A 22,377-nucleotide genomic window follows, 5' to 3' on the forward strand; every position below is an offset into this window, starting at 1 on the left:
TGATTCGAGAGCGCAGCTTCTTGAGACTCATGCCCTGACAATAAGGGCAGTCTGTCTCCATGAGAGCTGACTCTGCGTGGACACAGCGCCTAAAAGGGCGAGGCACAAACACCATAGCCAATATTAGAATATTGCCATTATTGTAGAGAGGTTTCAACTAGGTTGTGTGGAAGGACAACTCCCATATGCGTTAGCACACAATGTTAAGTGTACTGAGTCGTAAGGGAATGAGATTTTACACAGAATGACCACTCACTTTCATTCCAATTTATTTCCATTTAGTGAAAGTGAATGGTGACTGAAGGTAACATTCTGCCTGATATTTTAAAGAAAGAAAGTCATAAGGGTTTGGAATACATCAGGGTGAGTAAATAATGAAAGCGTTTTAATTTGTGTGTGATCATCTGCAGCTTTTATCTGCTTAGAAGCGTTAGGAAAATACAGTTGTTGCCTATAACGCCATTATTCAATGAAGAAAAACATGCAACACAATCGTTTCTAAATAAAAAATATATTTTCTTCAGGAAAGATCAGGTATTTTCTCGGGCTGGTCATGTGATGGGCAGGCGGCTGGTCCATCGCAAGGCAGTTGCTCCCTCTATCGGTCCGCTATCCGTCCTACAGCAACACAGTGGTTTGGACTGCGGGACTGCAGTTGGATATTATTGAAGGATGTGGTCCTTTTTCGCACGGGATCCTATCAAAGACTTCAACTATGAAATTATACCCGAGAACCAAGAAAGATCCGGCATATGGACCCTTAGTCGGGGCAAACGCAAGGTAAATAAGCTGACATGAATTTAAAACACACATATAATGTCGAAGCAGGCCGCTAAGGCCTCGGACTCGAGTATTAACTGTGCCTCGATTTGCATTGCTCCTCATACGGTAGTACAGATACAGAGGGTTCAAAAACAACACGTGGTTTTTAGGCAAGCTATACATTTTACTAGTAAATGGTTAGTTTCGTCGGGGGATGTATTGGTTAGATTATAAACCCGTTTATTGAAGAAAACTAGGTTTCTTTGATCATTTTATCACAAGAGCAGCCACGTTACGTTGCTGTGGCCACGTCAACAGAAAACTGCTGTCACATTAGAGAGCTCAGTGATTATAAATGACAAAGCACAATTGTTAGCATCCATTTCTTTATTTTTCTTTGTATATGTTTTCAATTTATGTCATAATTTATGGATTTATGTGTGATAAGTTTAATAGTTGAGAGGCTGCTGTGCTTGTGTTTACAGTACGTATCCTTCAGGCCATATAACTGGATCTGATCATCATTTACCAGAATTACTGACTGTATCTGAACATTTGTGAGGATTACTGAGTAGACCTAAAGAAACTATTGATTTGTAGAATGACTTGCAGAATGACAAGCATGATGTTACCATAAAATGTTATTTTTGTACATGCTGTATCAGTGGCTTGGTTTATTTGACAAAATGAAAAATTTTCATAATCTACCTGAATTACACTGCTGATTTTTACTATTTGCTATATGTGGGTATCGCCAGTCACCTCACCATGCGATACATATAGTTGTCAGAAGTTTACATACACCTTAGCCAAATACAGTACATTTAAACTCTCAGTTTTTCACAATTCCTGACATTTAATCTTAGAAAACATTCCCTGTCTTAGGTCAGTTAGGATCACTATTTTAAGAATGTGAAATATCAGAATAATAGTAGAGAGAATTATTTATTTAAGCTTTTATTTCTTTCATCACACTCCCAGTGGGTCAAAAGTTTACATACACTTTGTTAGTATTTGGTAGCATTGCTTTTAAATTGTTTAACTTGGGTCAAACATTTTGGGTTGCCTTCCACAAGCTTCTCACAATAAGTTGCTTGAATTTTGGCCCATTCCTCCAGACAGAACTGGTGTAACTGAGTCAGGCTTGTAGGCCTCCTTGATCGCACATGCTTTTTCAGTTTTGTCCACAAAACCAAATTTGGTCACTCCAATACTTTAAACCATTTTGCCACAACTTTGGAGGTATGTTTGGGGTCACTGTCAATTTGGATGACCCATTTGCGACCGAGCTTTAACTTCCTGGCTGATGTCTTGAGATGTTGCTTCAATATATCCACATAATTTTCTTCCTCCTGATGCCATCTATTTGGTGCAGTACACCAGTCCCTCCTGCAGCAAAGCACCCCCACAACATGATGCGCCACCCCCATGCTTCACAATTGGGTTTTCTTCAGTATGCAAGCCTCACCCTTTTTCCTCCAAACATAACATTATGGCCAAACAGTTTAATTTTTGTTTCATCAGATCAGATGATATCAGATGAAGATCTTTGTCCCCATGTGCACTTGCAAACTGTAGTCTGGCTTTATTATGGCAGTTTTGGAGCAGTGGCTTCTTTGCTGAGCAGCCTTTCAGATTATCTCGATATAGGACTCTTTTTACTGTGGATATAGATACTTGTCTACCTGTTTCCTCCAGTATCTTCACAAGGTCCTTTGCTGTTTTTTTGGGGTTGATATGCACTTTTTGCACCAAACTACGTTCTTTTCTAGGAAAGGGATTTAAAGATATCACAATAGGAGTAATTTTATAATCATGATAACAACATATATCTTAATATTGTATTTTTTTTTCTGGAAAACCAAAAAATAAATAACCATATTGTAAAGACTATTTTTGGAAAATGAAGTCAGTGATATAAATACTTTTTAAATTAAAACTATTCCTCTTATATCATTTTATCCTTATTTAGAACTTGACAAACAGTCAAAGTTTTAAAACACTTGGTTTTAAATCAACCTTACCATAATACTCAATTTCACATTATGACACAGTTTGGTCTGATATGTTGTTGATCAATATTATTATAAACTTTCCTCAAGAAACTCAGATCTTTTCAAAGCAAAGTAACAAAGAAACTATTGCATAATTGTAGTAAAAAATCCACAACTAAAATAACACGTCTTGCAGAAAATACTTTCAAAAACTATTTAAAAATACTTCTTCCAACAACAACAACAACAAAAAAAGACGCACATCTTTTGGCTTTCATAATGTTCTTTATCATGCTTCATTTTGAGGATGTAAAACAGATTGTTTGTATTACCTCAAGTGATTATCATCATGTGACACATTTTGCAGATTACTTTTTTATAATCTGTCATCTTTTGTGAACCTACAACACAGATGTCACGCCTGTTTTTATAACAAGCTCCCCTACATTTTCTTGACTTTTCTATTGATCATATCTGCAATAATTCATCAAATTAGGGAGAAGTACAGATGTGCAGTGTAGTCAAGCGAACCTCTGTATGTTAAAAAGATGATACAGGTGTCTGGATCACAGTGACGCTGTCCTGGTAGTGTGTGTCTTGGTGGACTGCTGCACCCTCAGCTATAGAGTGCTCGCAATCGGCCCGCTAAACCAGAATTGCGAAGAATCAGCAACAAGTTTGTTGGTGCTTTTGCCTGATCTGCATAATTCCTTTAGGGAATCTGCCACTAAACCAGCGTGCAAATTTTACCGGCTGCAACTCATTCCCTGCTCAAGCCTAGATTCAGTCTCACGTGAAGCATGGCCACTGATAGATACGCACGTGCTGTGCACATGGAATACATACACAGGTACACCTCCAATTTAGTACACCTCCTTTCAGAAGCTAAATGGCCAATTGTCTAAAGGCTTGACATCGTTTCTGGAATTTTCTAAGCTGCTTAAAGGCACAGTTAACTTAGTGCATGTAAACCTCTGACCCACTGGAATTGTGATATAGTCAATTAAAAGTTAAACAATCTCTCTGTAAACAATTGTTGGAAAAAAGTTTTAATGACTTAAAATTGATCTAAGTGTATGCAAACTTATGACTTTTGACAACCAGCTTCTTATTTATTGAACTGCTGGATATGATGTGAATGCATAAATAGTTGAATCTAAATATATGGATCTTAAGTATCGATATAAAATCATGATTAAACGTTTTGTGATATATCGTTATTTGATTGTATTGACACAGCCCTAACTTTTATCCACTTTTATTCCAGACAACGGGTGAGCCAGTCTCAGTCTTTGTGTACGAGGTGTCCCAGGGAACAGAGGAGCAGACACAGCTGGCTAAAGCAGCTTTCAAACGCACAAAAACTCTCAGACATCCCAATATCTTGTCCTACGTAGATGGGTTGGAGGTAAAGACCTGTGAGATGAAAAGTTGTTTTATCAGTGTGATGGTACATTTTTAAGATATGTTCTCTTTAAACAATGGCTCCTCTTTTGTTGTGTCCTCCTTTGCTCATTATAGTGAATGTAACCCCTTGTCAATAATAGACTCCTTTCCCAAGAATTATTCTAGATAATTTTATGTTAGCGGGATATTTAATGAGTTAAATACATCCTAGATTTATCCTAATCTTAATTATAAAGAAAAACTTTTTCAAAAAGCCTTCTGTCTTTTCATGTTTGATATCAGACAGAGAAAAGCTTATACATCGTCACAGAACCAGTGACCCCTCTGGCTGCACACCTGAAAATCCAGGCAGAGAAGGGCGGAGCTAGTGATTTAGAGGTGTCATGGGGCCTTCATCAGATTGTTGTAAGTTCAGAAGAAAAGACAATTTCCTCTTCTTATCATTATTTTATTTTAAATGTCTTCTAAATGAAACAGTTTGCTGTCACCCATCCTCTGTCAGAAAGCGCTGAGCTTTTTGGTGAATGACTGCCACCTCCTCCATAATAACTTGGGCATGTGGGCCATCTTTGTTGACCGTGCCGGTGAATGGAAACTTGGAGGGTTGGATCATGTGACCTCAGACCAGGGAGACTCGTCTTCTTTACCGCCACCAAAAGTGATCAACTCTGACCTGGAGAAATATGACCCTCCAGAGAGCCCTGGAAGTGGTGGAGAGAAATGGTAACATTTACAAGCAGAAAACACCTTGTTGAAATAGTTTCCTAAGTATTGCTCCTTTTTTTGGCTGGAAAATACATTGTCAGAATGCACTTCTAATGGACTAAATGTGCTGACTTTTTATCTCCACATAGGACAGGGGATGTGTGGCATCTTGGTTGTCTCATTTGGGAAGTATTTAATGGACCTTTACCACGCGCCGCCTCGTTACGATCTATCAGCAAGGTACTAGATCATTGTTTATCCTTTGTAATGTGAAGTAGTTGTGCATACGCATTTCCAGTTTCATTCAGCTGAGACATACAGAATCATAGGGTTGTACTCAGATGTTCTTAAACCACCCTGTTTACATCACACAGATTCCAAAGCAGTTAGTACAGCATTACTGTGAGTTGGTGGGGGCAAACCCGAAGGTTCGTCCCAACCCTGCCCGGTTCCTCCTGAACTGCAGATCTCCAGGAGGCTTTATGAACAACAGCTTTGTGGAGAGCAATTTATTTTTGGAAGAGATACAGGTATTTAAAAACTCTTTTGTGTTAATTTTGCACTTTAAAACTGTGTTGTATTTGTAAGGAGACTCTCCTTAAAAATAAGAAATAATATTTTTCTTGCATATTTAATGTGTTCAGTAATCAGTCTTTTGCAGTTGATTCTATATTTTTTGGACCAGTTTTAAGTCATAGATTTAAAGGGTTAGTTCTCCCGAAAATGACGACTCTGTCATCATTTACTCATGTTCACGTTGTGGCAAACCATATGGCTTGCTTTCATCCATGGAACACAAGAGGAGAATTTTTAAATGTTGACACAGTCTGTCCCTAACATTCTGCCTCAAAACTCCTCCTGTGTTCCATAGGTGAAAGCCATGCACGCTTAAAGTGAGTTATCATTTTGGTTTAAAGGAATAGTTCACCGAAAAATTATAATTCTCTTTATCTTTATTGGGTGAACTCTTCCTTTAACTCCATTAATACATGAGCAAAATTTTTAGGATTTTAGAAATGATCGTACAGAATCATACAAGTCACTGATATTCAGGTTTGTTTTTGTGTGTGTGTAGATTAAGGAAACAGCAGAGAAGCAGCAGTTCTTCCAGGACCTGAGTGAGAATCTGGACTCTTTTCCTGAAGATTTCTGCAAACACAAAGTGCTGCCTCAGCTCCTTACAGCCTTTGAGTTTGGCAACGCTGGCGCTGTCGTCCTCACACCGCTATTCAAGGTACCAGACAATTTCGTCATTTTCTATTTACACATTGCTTTCAGAGCAGAATGAAACCTTAGAAATGTGAGCATCTTTAGTACATGTCAAGGGCGTTCAATACAGTTTTATTTTAATTTTTCTTCTTCTGTTAGGTAGGGAAGTATTTGTCAGCTGAAGAGTACCAGCAGAAAATCATTCCAGTTATAGTGAAGATGTTCTCCTCTACTGACCGGGCAATGAGGATACGATTACTACAACAGGTATAGATGAGTACACTTTTTTTATAGTGTGTATGTAAATTATTATTTTTCTCACTCTGTCTCTCCTTCTCTGTCACCTTTTCTCTTTATAAATGTCAGATGGAGCAGTTTATTCAGTATTTGAATGAAGCAGCAGTTAATTCCCAGATTTTTCCACACGTGGTTCACGGTTTCACAGACACGAACCCTGCGATCCGAGAGCAGACAGTAAAGGTACATGGATGCTCTATATTTTCTCCTCTCTGGTTTTCTGATACTCAGTTTAACTAAAAGAGGCATATTGCAGAAATTTGTCTTTAATATTTCTTTAAATTACCTTTGCTGCTTCTTTGGGTCATTATAATACTATTACTATATGAAGACTAATTTAAGCAGTAAATAAATGGGTAGTTGATGCAGAACCATGAAAAGTCCATGGATTTTCCAACATCAAGAATGTAGATAAAACATCTTATTAAAATTAATGAATAAGGAAATATTTGTGGTGTGACAAATTCATTTTTTAGAAGTCCATATATTCCAAGATTTCTCATGATATAAACTCTTAAAAGCTGTATACATTAGAATGGTCAAGATGATGTTTAAAATGCACAGGACGTATTGACTTCCTAAATGTTTTTCATGTCAAATACCCAAATCAAGAGAGATATGTTTATTTGGATGTTATGCTTTTTCTTTTTATCACTTTAGTCCATGCTCCTGTTGGCCCCTAAGCTGAATGAGACCAATTTAAATCAGGAGTTAATGCGTCACTTTGCACGACTGCAGGCCCGGGACGATCAGGGCCCCATCCGCTGCAACACCACCGTATGCCTGGGCAAGATCGCCTCCTACCTCAATGCTGGGGTAAATACAAACAAGAATCCTTAATCTTTTACAGACATGACATTTTACCTCTAATAATTACCATATTGTGCCTCGTTAACATGTTTTTCTTAGATGCGCCAGCGTGTATTAATCTCTGCATTCTCACGGGCAACTAAAGACCCATTTCCTGCCTCGCGTGCAGCTGGTGTACTGGGATTCGCTGCCACTCATCAATTTTACAGTGTGACTGAGAGCGCCAGTCGTATTTTGCCCACACTCTGCACACTGACTGTGGACCCGGACAAAAACGTCAGAGATCAGGTAAAGTAAATACACAGCAGAGACACAAAATGTCACAGTATGTATTTGAATGTTTTTCAGTTTAGATGTGTCATTCATCAATATTAGAATATCCCATTTCTAATGTTTTTCTGTTCCTGTAGGCATTCAAAGCCATAAAAAGTTTCCTCATTAAACTGGAGACCATTTCTGAAGACCCTTCTAAACTAGCAGAAATAGGTAATGTATTTTGTAATGTAAAGGTGTGTTTTGCAGTTCAACTTAATAGACGCTTGCTACATTTGTGGGTTTGAAAAGTGGAAGTAAACTATAGCAATCTAAACTTCACAGCCGATGTATAGAGGTACAGTTGCAAGAAAAAATATGTGAACCCTATGGAATTATCTGCATTTACAGTGCATCCGGAAAGTATTCACAGTGCTTCACTTTTTCCACATTACAGCCTTATTTCATAATGGATTAAATTCATTATTTTCCTCAAAATTGTACAAACAATATCCCATAATGACAACGTGAAAGAAGTTTGTTTGAAATCTTTGCAAATTTATTAAAAATAAAAAATGAAAAAAATCACATGTACATAAGTATTCACAGCCTTTGCCATGACACTCAAAATTGAGCTCATGTGCATCCTGTTTCCATTGAGATGTTTCTAGAACTTTATTGGAGTCCACCTGTGGTCAATTTTGTTGATTGGACATGATTTGGAAAGGCACACATATAAGGTCCCACAGTTAATAGTGCATGTCAGAGCACAAACCGAGCCATGAAGTCCAAGGAATTGTCTGTAGACCTCCGAGGCACAGATCTGGGGAAGGGTACAGAAAGATTTCTGCAGCATTGAAGGTCCCAATGAGCACAGTGGCCTCCATCATCCTTAAATGGAAGAAGTTTGGAACCACCAGGACTCTTCCTAGAGCTGGCCGCCCGGCCAAACTGAGCGATTGGGGGAGAAAGGCCTTAGCCAGGGAGGTGATCAAGAACCCGATGGTCACTCTGACAGAGCTCCAGCATTTCTCTGTGTAGAGAGGAGAACCTTCCAGAAGAACAACCATTTCTGCAGCACTCCACCAATCAGGCCTGTATGGTAGAGTGGCCAGACAGAAGTCACTCCTCAGTAAAAGGCGCATGACAGCCTGCCTGGTGTTTGCCAAAAGGCACCTGAAGGACTTTCAGACCATGAGAAACAAACTTCTCTGGTCTGATGAAACCAATATGGAACTCTTTGGCCTGAATGGCAAGCGTCATGTCTGGAGGAAACCAGGCACCGCTCATCACCTGGCCAATACCACCCCTAAAGTGAAGTATTTATGAGTCTGTGCCTCAAGTCTTCCGGAAGGGAGGAGAAAGAACAACAACACACAGAGTGTCTATATTCAATCTGCTCAAAGTTTATTACGTAAGCATAGTATTTATACCTTTCATAGAACAAGGAACAGCCAATAGTAGAGTGACAGCAAGGCTCGCATGGTCAAGGAGAAGAAACTGTTTACATATTTTACAAAGAATAGTACAGGAACAAAACCATACAAGGCAGTCTTCGATATTTATTACTTCTATAACTGAGATATTTAGCTCACGAAAAAGGAGTACAGCAGAGATTAAGTTGGAGCACAGAACATTCTAAAAGAGGAAGATAAGAGGAACTAACAGCAGTTATGGAAGCTCATGCACTCTTCAGGCGTGTGGTGTGTTCTGTGGTTAGCTAAGCACACATACATACATACAGAGTTAAATGTCAAACAATTTATATTTCTCACAGGGAGAAACTGCCCAAAAATAGGTGTGCCAAGCTTGTAGCATCATACATAAAAAGACTTCAGGCTGTAATTGATACCAAAGGTGCTTCAACAAAGTATTGAGCAAAGGCTGTGAATACTTATGTACATGTGATTTTTTTCGTTTTTTATTTTGAATACATTTGCAAAGATTTCAAACAAACTTCTTTCACGTTGTCATTATGGGGTATTGTTTGTAGAATTTTGAGGGAAATAATGAATTTAATCCATCTTGGAATAAGGCTGTACCATAACAAAATGTGGAAAAAGTGAAGCACTGTGAATACTTAGATGCACTGTATGTTTAAATTTGTCTTAAAGTTTGGTTTGATCTTCATCTGTTACAATAATGAAGCACAATCAGTTTGAATAATAACACACATTTGTGTATTGTTCTTGCACATATTGAATACATCATTCAAACGTTCACAGTGTAGGTTGAAAAAAGTATGTGAACCCCTAATCTAATGACATCAACAAAAGCTAATTAGAGTCAGGATTTAACAAACCTGGCATCCAATTAATGAAAGAGATTGGAGCTGTGGGTGAGCTACTTTGACTAATAAAAAGCACTCAAACATTTTGAGTTTGCTATCCACAAGAAGCAAGTGCTGATGTGGACTATGCCTTGCAAAAAAGAGATCTCCGAAGACCTACGATCAAGAATTGTTGCTTTGCATGAAGCTTGAAAGGTTTACAAAGTTATTTAGATGAGCTTAGATATTCATATATTCACAGATAGACAAACTGTCTATAAATGGAGATGATTTAGTACTGTGGCTACTCTCCCTAGAAGTGGCCGTCCAGCCAAGATGACTCAAAGGGCACACCGCAGAATGCTCAATGAGGTAAAAAAGAACACTAGAGTGACAGCTAAAGACTAGAAGGAATAATTGGAACTGGTTAACATATCTGTTCTACTATACAGAAAACATTAAAAAGGCATGTGTCCATGGCAGGACACCAAGAAGTAAGCTACTGCTTTCCAACAAAAACCATGGTTCCCACACATCCTGGAATTTTGCAATGCAGAATTTCCTAAATGTCCTGGAAAATAACTATTTGTCCTGGAAAATATTTTTGTTTAATAAAACAGTTTGACTGTGTCGCTTACAAGGTTTTTTGTTACATGTACAAAAACATGGTATTGAAAATTAATTAAAACCCAGAGGTGGTAGTATGTTGATGCAGCCTTTACACATTAATTCATTTTCAATAATTCAACAATCGGAGTCCACAATTACCACATTTCTACGATGTGCAAAACATGGACGGAGTCACTGAATCCAGTCTTAACAATTGCATTAGCTATAACATTCAGTATGTCATAATTAGTATGAAATTGAATGTTTAAATGCATAATTAATCAAATTAAAATTGTGATGTGTCCTGGTGTAATTATTAAATTGCAAAAGGGGGTGAGATTTAATTAAATAAATAATCGTGTGTGAGTGTGTGTGTGTGTGTGGTAGATGCAGGGCTGTTTGCTCACATTTGTGTTAAAATTATAATGCACAAATATGAATTTTAACCCATTCGCACATGAGCGACAAGTTTTAGCGCTTGGAAAATCCACAAATAATGCCTATTAACAGCGTTGCAAAGAACATGTAAAATAATCTGATGTCTACTTTGCTATTGTGAAATCTCAAAAGCTAGAACTTCAGCACATGGCCATGGATGCGTTTGTAGGGTCAAGGTAATGTTCCCCTTGTGCTTTATGCATTTAAATAAATAAAAAAATTATATTTTCACCATTTTGATAATAAAATGTTATTAAACTGTCGAATACGTAATTCAGAAAAAAATAACCACAATGTACAGTATGAACTCTCGTGTGTTTTTGCTTAAATATTACACCTAATGTGTACATAAAATATCCAGTAAAATGTTTTGTGGACTGATGAATCTAAAGTTGAATTGTTTGGGAAGAACACACAGAAGTACACGTGGCATAAAATGGCACAGCATATCAACATGAGAACATCATCCCAACGGTGAAGTACGATGGAGGGAGCATCGTGATTTGGGGCTGCTTCAGGGCCTGGAATGCTTGCCATCGTCAAGGGAAAATTAATTCCCAAGTTTATCAAGTTATCCTACAGGATAATGTCAGGGTGGCTGTGCACCAACTGAAGCTTAATAGAAGTTGTGTGATACAGCAGGACAATAACCGTAAAAATAAAATTAAATCCACTGCTGAATGGCTATAAAACAAGACAATTCACCTTATGGAGTGTCCCATTCAGAGGCCAGACCTTAACCCAATAGAGATGCTGTGGAATGAGATCAAGAGAGCTGTTCACACCAGAAATCTTAAGAATATGTCTGAGCTGAATCAGTTCTGCAAGGAAGAATGGTCCAAATTTATCTCTGAATGTTGTGTAGGTCTAATCCACAGCTACCGGAAACACTTGGTTGAGGTTATTACACCAAAGGAGGATCTACCAGTTATTAAATCCAAGGGTTCACTTAAGGATAGCATTGTGAATGTTTAATGGGATGTGTTCATTAAAGACATGAAAGTTAATAATTGTTAGTTTGTTGTTAGCTTAAGCACAATGTGTTTGTCTATATTTGTGACTTTGATGAAGATGAGATCACATTTAATGACAAATTAATGCAGAAAACCAGCTAATGCCAAAGGGTTTGAAAAACAAATTGAGAACTGTGTATTGCCGCAGTCAGAGAGAAAGATGCCACATTTTGTGTCACTAACAGTCCCATCATATTTGAAACCCTATTTGAAACCCATTGGAAATCCAAGGTCCTGCCCAGCCCCTTTGAAATAACTGAAATTAAATTAAAATGCATTTTAAATGTAATTACATGTAATAAAATTTGATTTATCTGTTTCTTCATAGAAAAGGATGTGACTACGTCAGCACAGACAGGAGGGTCGGCTGCTACGTGGGCAGGATGGGCAGTAACGGGTGTCTCATCTCTCACCTCCAAACTCATTCGAAATGCTCCAGCTGGTTCAGAGGCACAACCTGCCGAAAACAGCCCCACCCCTCAACCTACTGCTGGATCAGTAACCACACATAATGCAGGAAAAGGTGTGAAGCTTGATTGTTAAAGTATGATAACTAAAGCAAATGGAATGAAGATTATCAAAGCAAGAAATCTTGAATAGGAAGAATAGAATTTATGTAACCAGTTGGCACACTGAAGTATTTTAATATATACTTTAAGCATTCACGCTCGTTCGGGGCATCCGAAAATATGATTTCAAATTCACAAGATGTTGACTTCCATTGGTTGATATGCTAGTTTTTAACCTGCCAACCAAACCTAATGCCCACTTAAAAAAAAAATAGGCAGGTTAATAATCATTTATTGAATTAGCTTTGTTTTTATCTCATCAACTAACGTCCTCTCTTCTTTAAGACCCTGAAATGAGAACACAGACTTCCAGTGCTCATGGCGTCCAATCAGAGACGTCAAATGAGGAAGCAGCAGAGCCAGATGGAGATCGGTGGGAGGATGAGGATTGGGGAAGCCTTGAGGTGACTGATGGTTATTTAAATTATGCAAAGTCTGTAGTATTTTTGTTCATCTTTGACCTTTTAAAGTGTTAAAAGGTTGCTTAGACATGGACACTGACATTTAAATAATTGCCTGACATCTCTCTTTGCCCACAGCACCCTGAAAAAGTACAGACAGATCCAGACGATTGGCATTCTGATTGGTCGGCTGTGTCCTCAACACACAAGAAAGGCAATGTAGGTGACATTTGGACGTTGAGAGATCACCATTATCGTCCTGATTTGTGCAATTGATGACTGTGGGTTTAAATCAGAGACAAATATAAGTAAGCCATTCGTAGATTGAGTTCCTTGAAAACTGTAAACACTGTGTCCCTGTGGCACTGAAAACATTCTGTGCCATAAAGTGAATTAGGCATGTCATGAACCTTCTCGTGGTCGCGATTAGTGGTTCTCACTCTCAATGGGGCGTTTGGTAAGTTGTGCATGGATCGCGGAGAGTAGCATGAGCCTCCACATGCTGAGAGTCTCCACGGTGTCGTGCACAGCGAGCCATGGGATAAGATGACTGACTCAGAAGCATAGGCAACTGAGACTTGTCCTCCAGTAACAGCACCACCACGAGGACCTACTAAGTAGTGGGAACTGGGCATTCCAAATTGGGAGAAAAGGGGATACAAAAAAAATATTGTGTAATGGCAAATTTTATTTGTTGTTACTGGTATATACACTCACCTAAAGGATTATTAGGAACACCTGTTCAATTTCTCATTAATGCAATTATCTAATCAACCAATCACATGGCAGTTGCTTCAATGCATTTAGGGGTGTGGTCCTGGTCAAGACAATCTCCTGAACTCCAAACTGAATGTCAGAATGGGAAAGAAAGGTGATTTAAGCAATTTTGAGCGTGGCATGGTTGTTGGTGCCAGACGGGCCGGTCTGAGTATTTCACAATCTGCTCAGTTACTGGGATTTTCACGCACTACCATTTCTAGGGTTTACAAAGAATGGTGTGAAAAGGGAAAAACATCCAGTATGCGGCAGTCCTGTGGGCGAAAATGCCTTGTTGATGCTAGAGGTCAGAGGAGAATGGGCCGACTGATTCAAGCTGATAGAAGAGCAACTTTGCCTGAAATAACCACTCGTTACAACCTTGAGGCGAATGGGCTACAACAGCAGACGACCCCACCGGGTACCACTCATCTCCACTACAAATAGGAAAAAGAGGCTACAATTTGCAAGAGCTCACCAAAATTGGACAGTTGAAGACTGGAAAAATGTTGCCTGGTCTGATGAGTCTCGATTTCTGTTGAGACATTCAGATGGTAGAGTCAGAATTTGGCGTAAACAGAATGAGAACATGGATCCATCATGCCTTGTTACCACTGTGCAGGCTGGTGGTGGTGGTGTAATGGTGTGGAGGATGTTTTCTTGGCACACTTTAATGCCACGGCCTACCTGAGCATTGTTTCTGACCATGTCCATCCCTTTACGGCCACCATGTACCCATCCTCTGATGGCTACTTCCAGCAGGATAATGCACCATGTCACAAAGCTCGAATCATTTCAAATTGGTTTCTTGAACATGACAATGAGTTCACTGTACTAAAATGGCACCCACAGTCACCAGATCTCAACCCAATAGAGCATCTTTGGGATGTGGTGGAACGGGAGCTTCGTGCCCTGGATGTGCATCCCACAAATCTCCATCAACTGCAAGATGCTATCCTATCAATATGGGCCAACATTTCTAAAGAATGCTTTCAGCTCCTTGTTGAATCAATGCCACATAGAATTAAGGCAGTTCTGAAGGCAAAAGGGGTCAAACACAGTATTAGTATGGTGTTCCTAATAATCCTTTAGGTGAGTGTACACGCAGTGTTAAAGACAAGCAGTGACACAGTAGAGCCCTGTTTCATGTCTGAGATGAATGAACACGGAATGTCAAAGGTCTTTCTTCATGTGAAATAAGGGATTGTAGGTTTAATGGAGAGCCTTGAAATAACTTGTGAAATCAAAGAATTTTGGTTAAACATTTTACTACTGGATAATATAATATCATATAATAATAGCTATTCATGTTGGCTGGGTTTCAACAAAAACTGTGTAAATGCAAAATGGACCAAGACTAAAGTTAACCAAAAAGAGAGACATATATTTTATTATAATTATTTTTAATCATTAAATTATATTTAATCATAAGATTTTAAAGCCTTTAAGGAAATCATGTAAAAGTTTAATATGAATAAATTGCTTCTTAAAGTTTATTAGCACACATACACCTATGACTAAAGTATTACAATTTGTTTGACAATTAATCGTCTGTCAAATTTCATAATCGTGACAGCCCTAAAGGGGACAAATGTATTTATTCAGTAATCACAATCTGGGGACAGTATGTATCACATGATTCACGAAGTTGCTCATTTGCATGCGCAGCCACAGAAAACAAGTTTTGCGCTGATTGACAAAATGAAACACTAAAAACAGTGATGTACAGCATGTCAAAGACATCCTTCTTGTGCATGTTTTCATCGGACAAACAGTTGAAAAACAGTTTCGCCCCTGAACCGTCCCCAAGTCAACACTATGTTGTCTCTGAAAAATTGAGATGCATTGAGAATACTTCTGTTTTGTAAATGCCCAGGACACAGTGTCAAAAAACTACCCAACAAGTTGAAAATGGTTATAATGTATTCTTTATCGTTCCATAGGTGGGTAGGAAATCCTCTGAGGCAGTGAAAAAGCAGAGTTCTGATTGGAGCTCCGGCTGGGATGCTGATGACAGCTTGTCTAATGAGAAAGATGCTGATGGTCAGGGTCAAAGTTCACCTGCTGATGAGGGCTGGGGTAATGACTGGGATGATGAAGGAAGTCTGGCTGAGAGTTTTGCCCAAACCCCACGAATTAAAACCAACCCCTCCACCATTGATCCAAAGAGTGCCAGCTTAAGCTCAGGCCAGGAAGGGGTGCGGTTGGCTAGTGATTACCACTGGGACGGTCCAGGAGGAAAATCGGCAACATCTGATCTGTTTTCAAATTTGTCACAACGAACAAATACCACTGCTGCTATGCCGGTAAGGATAGGAGGGCTTTGGGTGAGAAGTTAATACAGAGACTGAGAATTGGTGGTGAAAAAAGAATATGGAAGGATGGTTGTCAGTGGATGGATGTGAGGAAAGACGTGCATTTAGGTGCAATTAATTCTGGGATTTCACTGGAAGGGAAATCAGGCCTTATTGCTGTAGTAGGCTGTATGACTGTGTCCCATATTCTAGCATCAACTACCAACTTTTTAAATACCATGAATTGGTATTAAATACAGATTGGTCCTTCCTAATTTACCCTTGGTTTTCACTTATAGGAATTTGTTGACCCCGAAAATAAATTATTATAATTTACTCACCTTCATGTTGTTCCAAACCTTTATGATTGCTTTCTTCTGTAAAACAAAAAATATATACAGCATCATTTTAGCCAAAGTCAACATTATTGTAAAAATCACTTTTTTTGTTCCACGAGAGAAAATCATACGGGTTTACAACAACATGATTTTGTGGTGAAGTAAAAATAGCAAAAAAGATGAATTACTCTCTACATTTAAGAAGTTACTTCAAGTAAAATATAAAGTAAATTCTACATTTGTACTTAAAATAAAAATAATGCTCTAGCTTTTAAGTAAATATTATTCAAGATTGTTTGTTATATTTATAATGTGCCATCATGTATCAGTTGTAAGGTAGAAAACCTTGTCATATTTATTCACTAATTTGAGTAAATTTCACGGTTTAACAAAATAAGTACATTTGACGTAAGCATGCACCAGCATGCCAGGTGTTTCTATCACCGGCTTGAATAATTAATGCGCTTGCAAGGTTTCACTGTTTGCACATTTATTTACATTTATTGCATTAACTAAAATGTTTGCATTAAATTTACTCACATTTATCAACATTATATCATGAAGTTAGGTAGATGTTACTTAATTTGATACCATTCAGATTTACTTAGAAAACGGTGTGCAAAAACGTAAATATTATGTAAATCTTACTAGTCATTTTATCCTTGAAAATGTCAGTGAGTGAATGAGGACAATTTTCATTTTCTAGTGAACTGATTAATGCACTTATTTGTCACAGAAGTCTGATGGCTGGGATGTAGACACAGCAGGAGACTGGGGAACAGAAGAAAACTGGGAGTCGATGGATGGTGATCAAGGTCAGAACATTTCTCCAGATCAGTGGTTCTCAAACCTGTCTTGGAGGCCCCTCAACACGAAACATTTTAGATGTCTCCACAAACATTCCTGAATCAACTCATCATCTTGTTAGTGGAGACTCCGAGACTTAAGTTGGGTGAATCTGAAAAGGACAATATGCAAAATCTGCAGTTCTGGGGGGCCTCCAGGACCGGTTTGAGAACCACTGCTCCAGATTACACATTGCAGATTCGTCTTGACACTGAAAGGCTATTGTGTTTTTAGTTAGATTAAACTGAATTATTCTAAGTAACCACACTTTCTTTTTTACTTCCTTAGGTCAAAGTAAGGCAGAATTGGCAAAGAAGAAACGAGAAGAGAGACGGAAGGAGCTGGAGGTCAAACGGGCAGAACGTAAGGCAGCAAAGGGTCCTCACAAACTGGGCGCACGCAAATTGGACTGAGTTTTAGGGCTTAACACTGGAGGCGCAGAGAGGTCGGAGCAGTACAAAGGCTCCGACTGATCATTAATTGAAGATGAAGGGACTCGGTCCGTGCGAGATTTTAAAGAAAAATTCCATGAACGAGGAGAGGAGGAGCCTCACAGCTGTCTGTTCATTGGCTGACTTGGAAAAGAGAAGAATAGAGACAAATTTTACACGTTTCCCATGTCTGCTGGAATTAACACTTGTTTGAGTTATAAGGAGTCAAGGGAGATTTGAAAAATTTTATCCTAGATATCCTTTATGTACAATGATTATACATTAAATACAGACCGCTTACGGCTTGAATGTGGACTTTTGAAAATGGATGATGCAGACAGCTGTTAATTTAATCATGGTCCAAGGTGGGTCAGTGTCATTACTATAGCATGTATAAACAGATTAATATTTTCAAAACAATGGAATCACTGGCCCAAAGACAGATTACAACTCTTGAAAGGAGATCAGGACTTTTGTTTGCCATATGACATGTTGAGGGTGGATGTTCTTGATCTGGTTTGTGCCTTCATTTCTGTTCCACGCAGGTAGTACTTCATATATTGTAATATAAACTTATTCAACAGATGATTCTTTTTAGTTAACGAGACAAGTCTGTGAGAGCTGGTGCAATATTTTCAGACGGGGTTGTTCATGTACTGTATGCGCAGATGTAATATCCAATGTATGAATGATAATAAACAGACACAGTCTGCCTTAGGACATCTTATGTACAGAGTTTTAGTTGCTCAGTTGTTTGGTTTCACATATCTTTGTTGTTGCAAGAATTTGGTTCAGCAAATGGTAACTAAGTTCTCATTGATCTCTTGTAATTCAGGCCAGCAACACAAAGTTGCCCTCCATACATTAGACACAATGACTAAACATATCTTTTCTTGTTTGTAAATGGTAAAACTGCACCCAGAAAGCATGTCGGTATATTACACAAGCACAATTATTTTTGCTTTATTATAATTTACATTGTAAAACCACCAAATGTAAAACCCAGTCAAAGATTTAATGGCACCAAGACCCAAACATGTCAGTTTAAGGAAGAATTCATGTATAATCACGTAAGATATTTTATTCTCGGTTATATAGTCATCCAAAAATTAGTACAGGTTTCAAAATATAAAGTATGACATCAAAGTTTCCTTGAAGAATTTGTAAAAATATTTAACAGTTTTTAAATGCAATATTGCTTTTTACCAAACAGCAGATGGGATGTTTTTTTTTTTGTTATTGTAACGTTCTGTATATGAAGATGTCATTTGTGTTCATAAAACTAAGCCTGCACTGACTTTTTTTGGCCAATGGGTTCAGAAAAATTACTAGATTGAAGTTTTTATGATTATTTTTACAATTTTAAAAGGTCTCCACAATCGTGCGTGCAGTTATAAATTTCTCATTGCTTGCTCCTGCGTCTTCTCTTTGTCTTTTGGACCAAATATGGCTGCGAGAAGTCCGATGCCAGCCACTGCAAGGCCAAATACAACACCAATCTCCAACACTTTTCGCACCTGTGAGAATAGACAGACATATGAAAGAAAATGTATGTGATAAGCGGATTGCCTATCAACGTTAATGTAGACAGCTTATATGACCTTAATACAAATACAGTGGCAAGAAAAAGTATGTGAAACCTTTGGAATTAACTGGTTTTCTGTATTAATTGGTCATTAAATGTGATCTCATCTTCATCAAAGTCACGAGTATAGACAAACAGTGTGCTTAAGCTAACAACACACACATCTTTCATGTTTTTACTGAACATATCGTAAGTGAACCCTTGGATTTAATAACTGGTAGATCCTCCTTTGGTGTAATAACCTCAACCAAGTGTTTCCGGTAGCTGTGGATTAGACCTACACAACGTTCAGAGATAAATTTGGACCATTCTTCCTTGCAGAACTGATTCAGCTCAGACATATTCTTAAGATTTCTGGTGTGAACAGCTCTCTTGATCTCATTCCACAGCATCTCTATTGGGTTAAGGTCTGGCCTCTGAATGGGACACTCCATAAGGTGAATTGTCTTGTTTTATAGCCATTCAGCAGTGGATTTACTTTTATTTTTACGGTTATTGTCTTGCTGTATCACCCAACTTCTATTAAGCTTCAGCTGATGCACAGCCACCCTGACATTATCCTGTAGGATATCTTGAGAATTAATTTTCCCTCGATGATGGCAATCGGTCAAGGGCCTAAAGCAGCAAAGCAGCCCCAAATCGCGATGCTCCCACTGTACTTCACCGTTGAGATGATGTTCTCATGTTGATATGCGGTACATTTTTTACACCATACATAGTGCTGCTTATTCTTCCCAAACAATTATTGTAAATTAGATGAAGATCAAACCAGATTTAAGAGAAATGTATACATAAATGCAGATAATTCAAATTCTATAACAGACATAAATTGTCATGTGATGAAAATCCTTTGTACCTGGCGAGACTGTGGCTTCCCGTATCTCAGCTCTGTAACGAAGTGCTCACAGTTCCCTCTGAACACACAATACGGAAGTTCCTTTCCCAAAAGACTCTGGGCCTCTCGTATGATATCTCTGACTTGCCGAGGCTCATATTTGTTATCCAGAAGGTTGTTGATACTGTACTTATCATTACCAACTACACTCCAAATTTCCTCTTTCTTCACTATGGCTATGTCACACAGTACAGACATCATACTGGAGGCCCCAGCTTGAGCATGCTCAGCTATGGATCAAGAAAGAAAACAAAACCTTTTCTATCTGTTAAAGGCTTAACCTTTATTTTACAGTAGAAAAAGTTTTTATTAATGATCATTCTGTGATAATATAGCATATTGTGCATTTATGAAACATCTATTATGTTTGTGAATAACTCACAGGGTGGAGCCAGGTGAATGACATAACCATCACCCACATAAATAGCCCAGTGCTGATAACCCACTCTGAAGATTTCAATGAGGTCTCCAGGCTCCGGCTTCACATCATACTAGCAAATAAATACAGGTGTAATATTACGTGTAATTTGTATAGATGAATAATCAAAGGACTTGCTTTGTCAACACTAATATATCATACTAGCCAAAAACTTTGAAAGGAAAAGTGAAAGTTCTATTGCTGTTTTGTTTTTTCACAGCCTATTTAAACAAAGACACTCTTGTTTCAAAAGTGAATTTTAGTTCTCTCTATTGCCTTAAAAACATGGAATAAAATACTTAATATTGAGCAGTTTTTAACTTTGTCTCAACTCTCTGTGTTGCCTTAATATATATATTTTTTTGTAAAACTTTGAGCAATGCCCATAAATAATTACACATTGTGCAATAGTATCAAAACCTCCAACAGCTGTCCTAAAATACATAAAACACCAAAATATTCCTTTACCTATTTACTTTATTTAATATTTTATTTAATTCTTTACATTCTTACCAGGTCAGAAAATATATTTACCTCAGTTGGCGCCATGGCGACCTCAGCAAACAGCTCAAATGGGTTTGATACGAAATCCTTTACAAACAATAAAAGACGTTAAATATTCTTCACTGGTGTTTTTATTCCATATCATTTAAATGTCATTTTACTCCTTAAACCGACGATAAGAGTGCAGCATATTTGAGACAATAGTTTAGATCCCTGTAACGTCATTTGTGAAAAATCGCATCAATAAATTATGGGTTATCATAAACAACTGACATTAGATATTGTTGGTCTCGCAAACAACTACGAGCTGTACATCATATAGTTGATCGTCAGCAAACATGTTTGGTTTAGTGAGTGAGTAGCAATTTTCAACAAAGATAAATAAGACGTACTTACAAATGTGTATCTGAGGGAGAGTACCGTCTATGTTTTTGTGGTTGAAGTAAAAAAAACATCTGAGGTAATCAGCTCATTGTGTCTAAAAAAGTAAATTGACCAATCGGTGTACAGCAGCGCTGCGACTGCTCGTTGGTGGACGCCCTTAAAGAGCTCTTGCTGTTTAAAGGGTTTTTAATGTTTAGATGTTATTGTTTTTCTCCTAGACTAGAAGTTTCCATCTTAAAATGTGAAAATCCATTATAAAACTATTCATTACTATATATTTAAAACTATCTCAATCAAATATTGTGAATGATTGAAATAGGTTAAAAATCATGTTTAAAGGGATAGTTAACCCAAAAATGGAAAATATCTCATAATTTACTGACCCTCTTGGCATCCCAGATGTGTATGACTTTCTTTCATCTGCAGAACACAAATTAAGATTTTTAGAAAAATATTTCAACTGTGTAGGTCCATACAATGCAAGTGAATGGTGACCAAAACTTTGAAGCTCCAAAAGGCAGCATGAAATAATACACAAGACACCAGTGGTTAAATCTATATTTCAAAAATCGATGGGTTAAGTTTGGATGAGAAACAGATCAATATTTGAGTCATTTTTTATTTAAAATCTTCTACTTTAAGATTTGAATGTTTGAATAGAGATTTATGGTAAAAAAAACTTAAATGTTGATTCCCCTAAGATAGAGGTCTTAGATATTGGCATCTCTGACCATTATTCAATAATGTTTGAGTCTGTTTCTACTTGTCCTCTCTCTACAATTTATCTGTCTTTATGTCGCACCCAGTCCATTCACTCATCTACTGCCAATCTTTTCCAAATTGTATTTATTGCATTTACCTGATTATGTCTCAGATAAAATCAATTCTGTATCACTGGTTGAAGCCTTCAATAAATCTTGTACTTTCACTCTTGATAATGTTGCTCTGCTCAAGGGTGTTTCATTTTTACATGATGTCACCCGTGCCCTTAGACAAGAGTGTAGAAATAGAGCGCAAGTGGAAAAGAGACTTCAGGTTTATTTTGACATCTTAAATGTGTCTTTAACAAACTAGTAAAGAGCAGTGAAAGAGGTAAAAGCTAAGTTTTTCTCTAAAGTATTCTCTGATAATGCAAAAAAATTTTTTTCACTTTTTTACTCACAAAATCTTGCATATTAAATGTGCTATTGT

At 37.8% G+C, this 22,377-nt stretch overlaps 2 protein-coding genes across 3 annotated transcripts; one reads left to right on the forward strand and one right to left on the reverse strand.

The window, feature by feature from the left end:
* Window positions 1-627: 627 nt before the first annotated feature.
* scyl1 (SCY1-like, kinase-like 1) lies at window positions 628-18,138 on the forward strand. The gene is made up of 18 exons (XM_052150259.1): window positions 628-780; window positions 4,024-4,164; window positions 4,446-4,568; window positions 4,666-4,886; window positions 5,018-5,108; window positions 5,243-5,398; window positions 5,944-6,102; window positions 6,237-6,344; window positions 6,444-6,557; window positions 7,035-7,190; window positions 7,284-7,472; window positions 7,595-7,670; window positions 12,094-12,288; window positions 12,620-12,738; window positions 12,874-12,954; window positions 15,435-15,797; window positions 16,860-16,938; window positions 17,258-18,138. Exons 1-18 carry the CDS (start codon window positions 673-675, stop codon window positions 17,380-17,382), a joined length of 2,604 nt encoding a protein of 867 aa, XP_052006219.1. The 5' UTR covers window positions 628-672; the 3' UTR covers window positions 17,383-18,138.
* Window positions 18,139-18,471: 333 nt separating this feature from the next.
* LOC127660160 (phospholipase A and acyltransferase 3-like) lies at window positions 18,472-21,291 on the reverse strand. 2 transcript variants are annotated; one of them, XM_052150262.1, is made up of 5 exons: window positions 21,195-21,229; window positions 20,833-20,889; window positions 20,263-20,371; window positions 19,842-20,110; window positions 18,472-18,917 (listed from the first exon to the last, which is right to left on the reverse strand). In XM_052150262.1, exons 2-5 carry the CDS (start codon window positions 20,845-20,847, stop codon window positions 18,792-18,794), a joined length of 519 nt encoding a protein of 172 aa, XP_052006222.1. In that variant the 5' UTR covers window positions 20,848-20,889; window positions 21,195-21,229; the 3' UTR covers window positions 18,472-18,791. The 2 variants fall into 2 exon arrangements, with proteins under 2 accessions (XP_052006222.1, XP_052006221.1); XM_052150261.1 differs by having other exon boundaries at window positions 18,474-18,917; window positions 21,199-21,291.
* Window positions 21,292-22,377: the final 1,086 nt, after the last annotated feature.

The sequence above is a fragment of the Xyrauchen texanus genome, chromosome 19 (assembly GCF_025860055.1).
Source record: "Xyrauchen texanus isolate HMW12.3.18 chromosome 19, RBS_HiC_50CHRs, whole genome shotgun sequence".
Lineage (NCBI taxonomy): Eukaryota > Metazoa > Chordata > Actinopteri > Cypriniformes > Catostomidae > Xyrauchen > Xyrauchen texanus.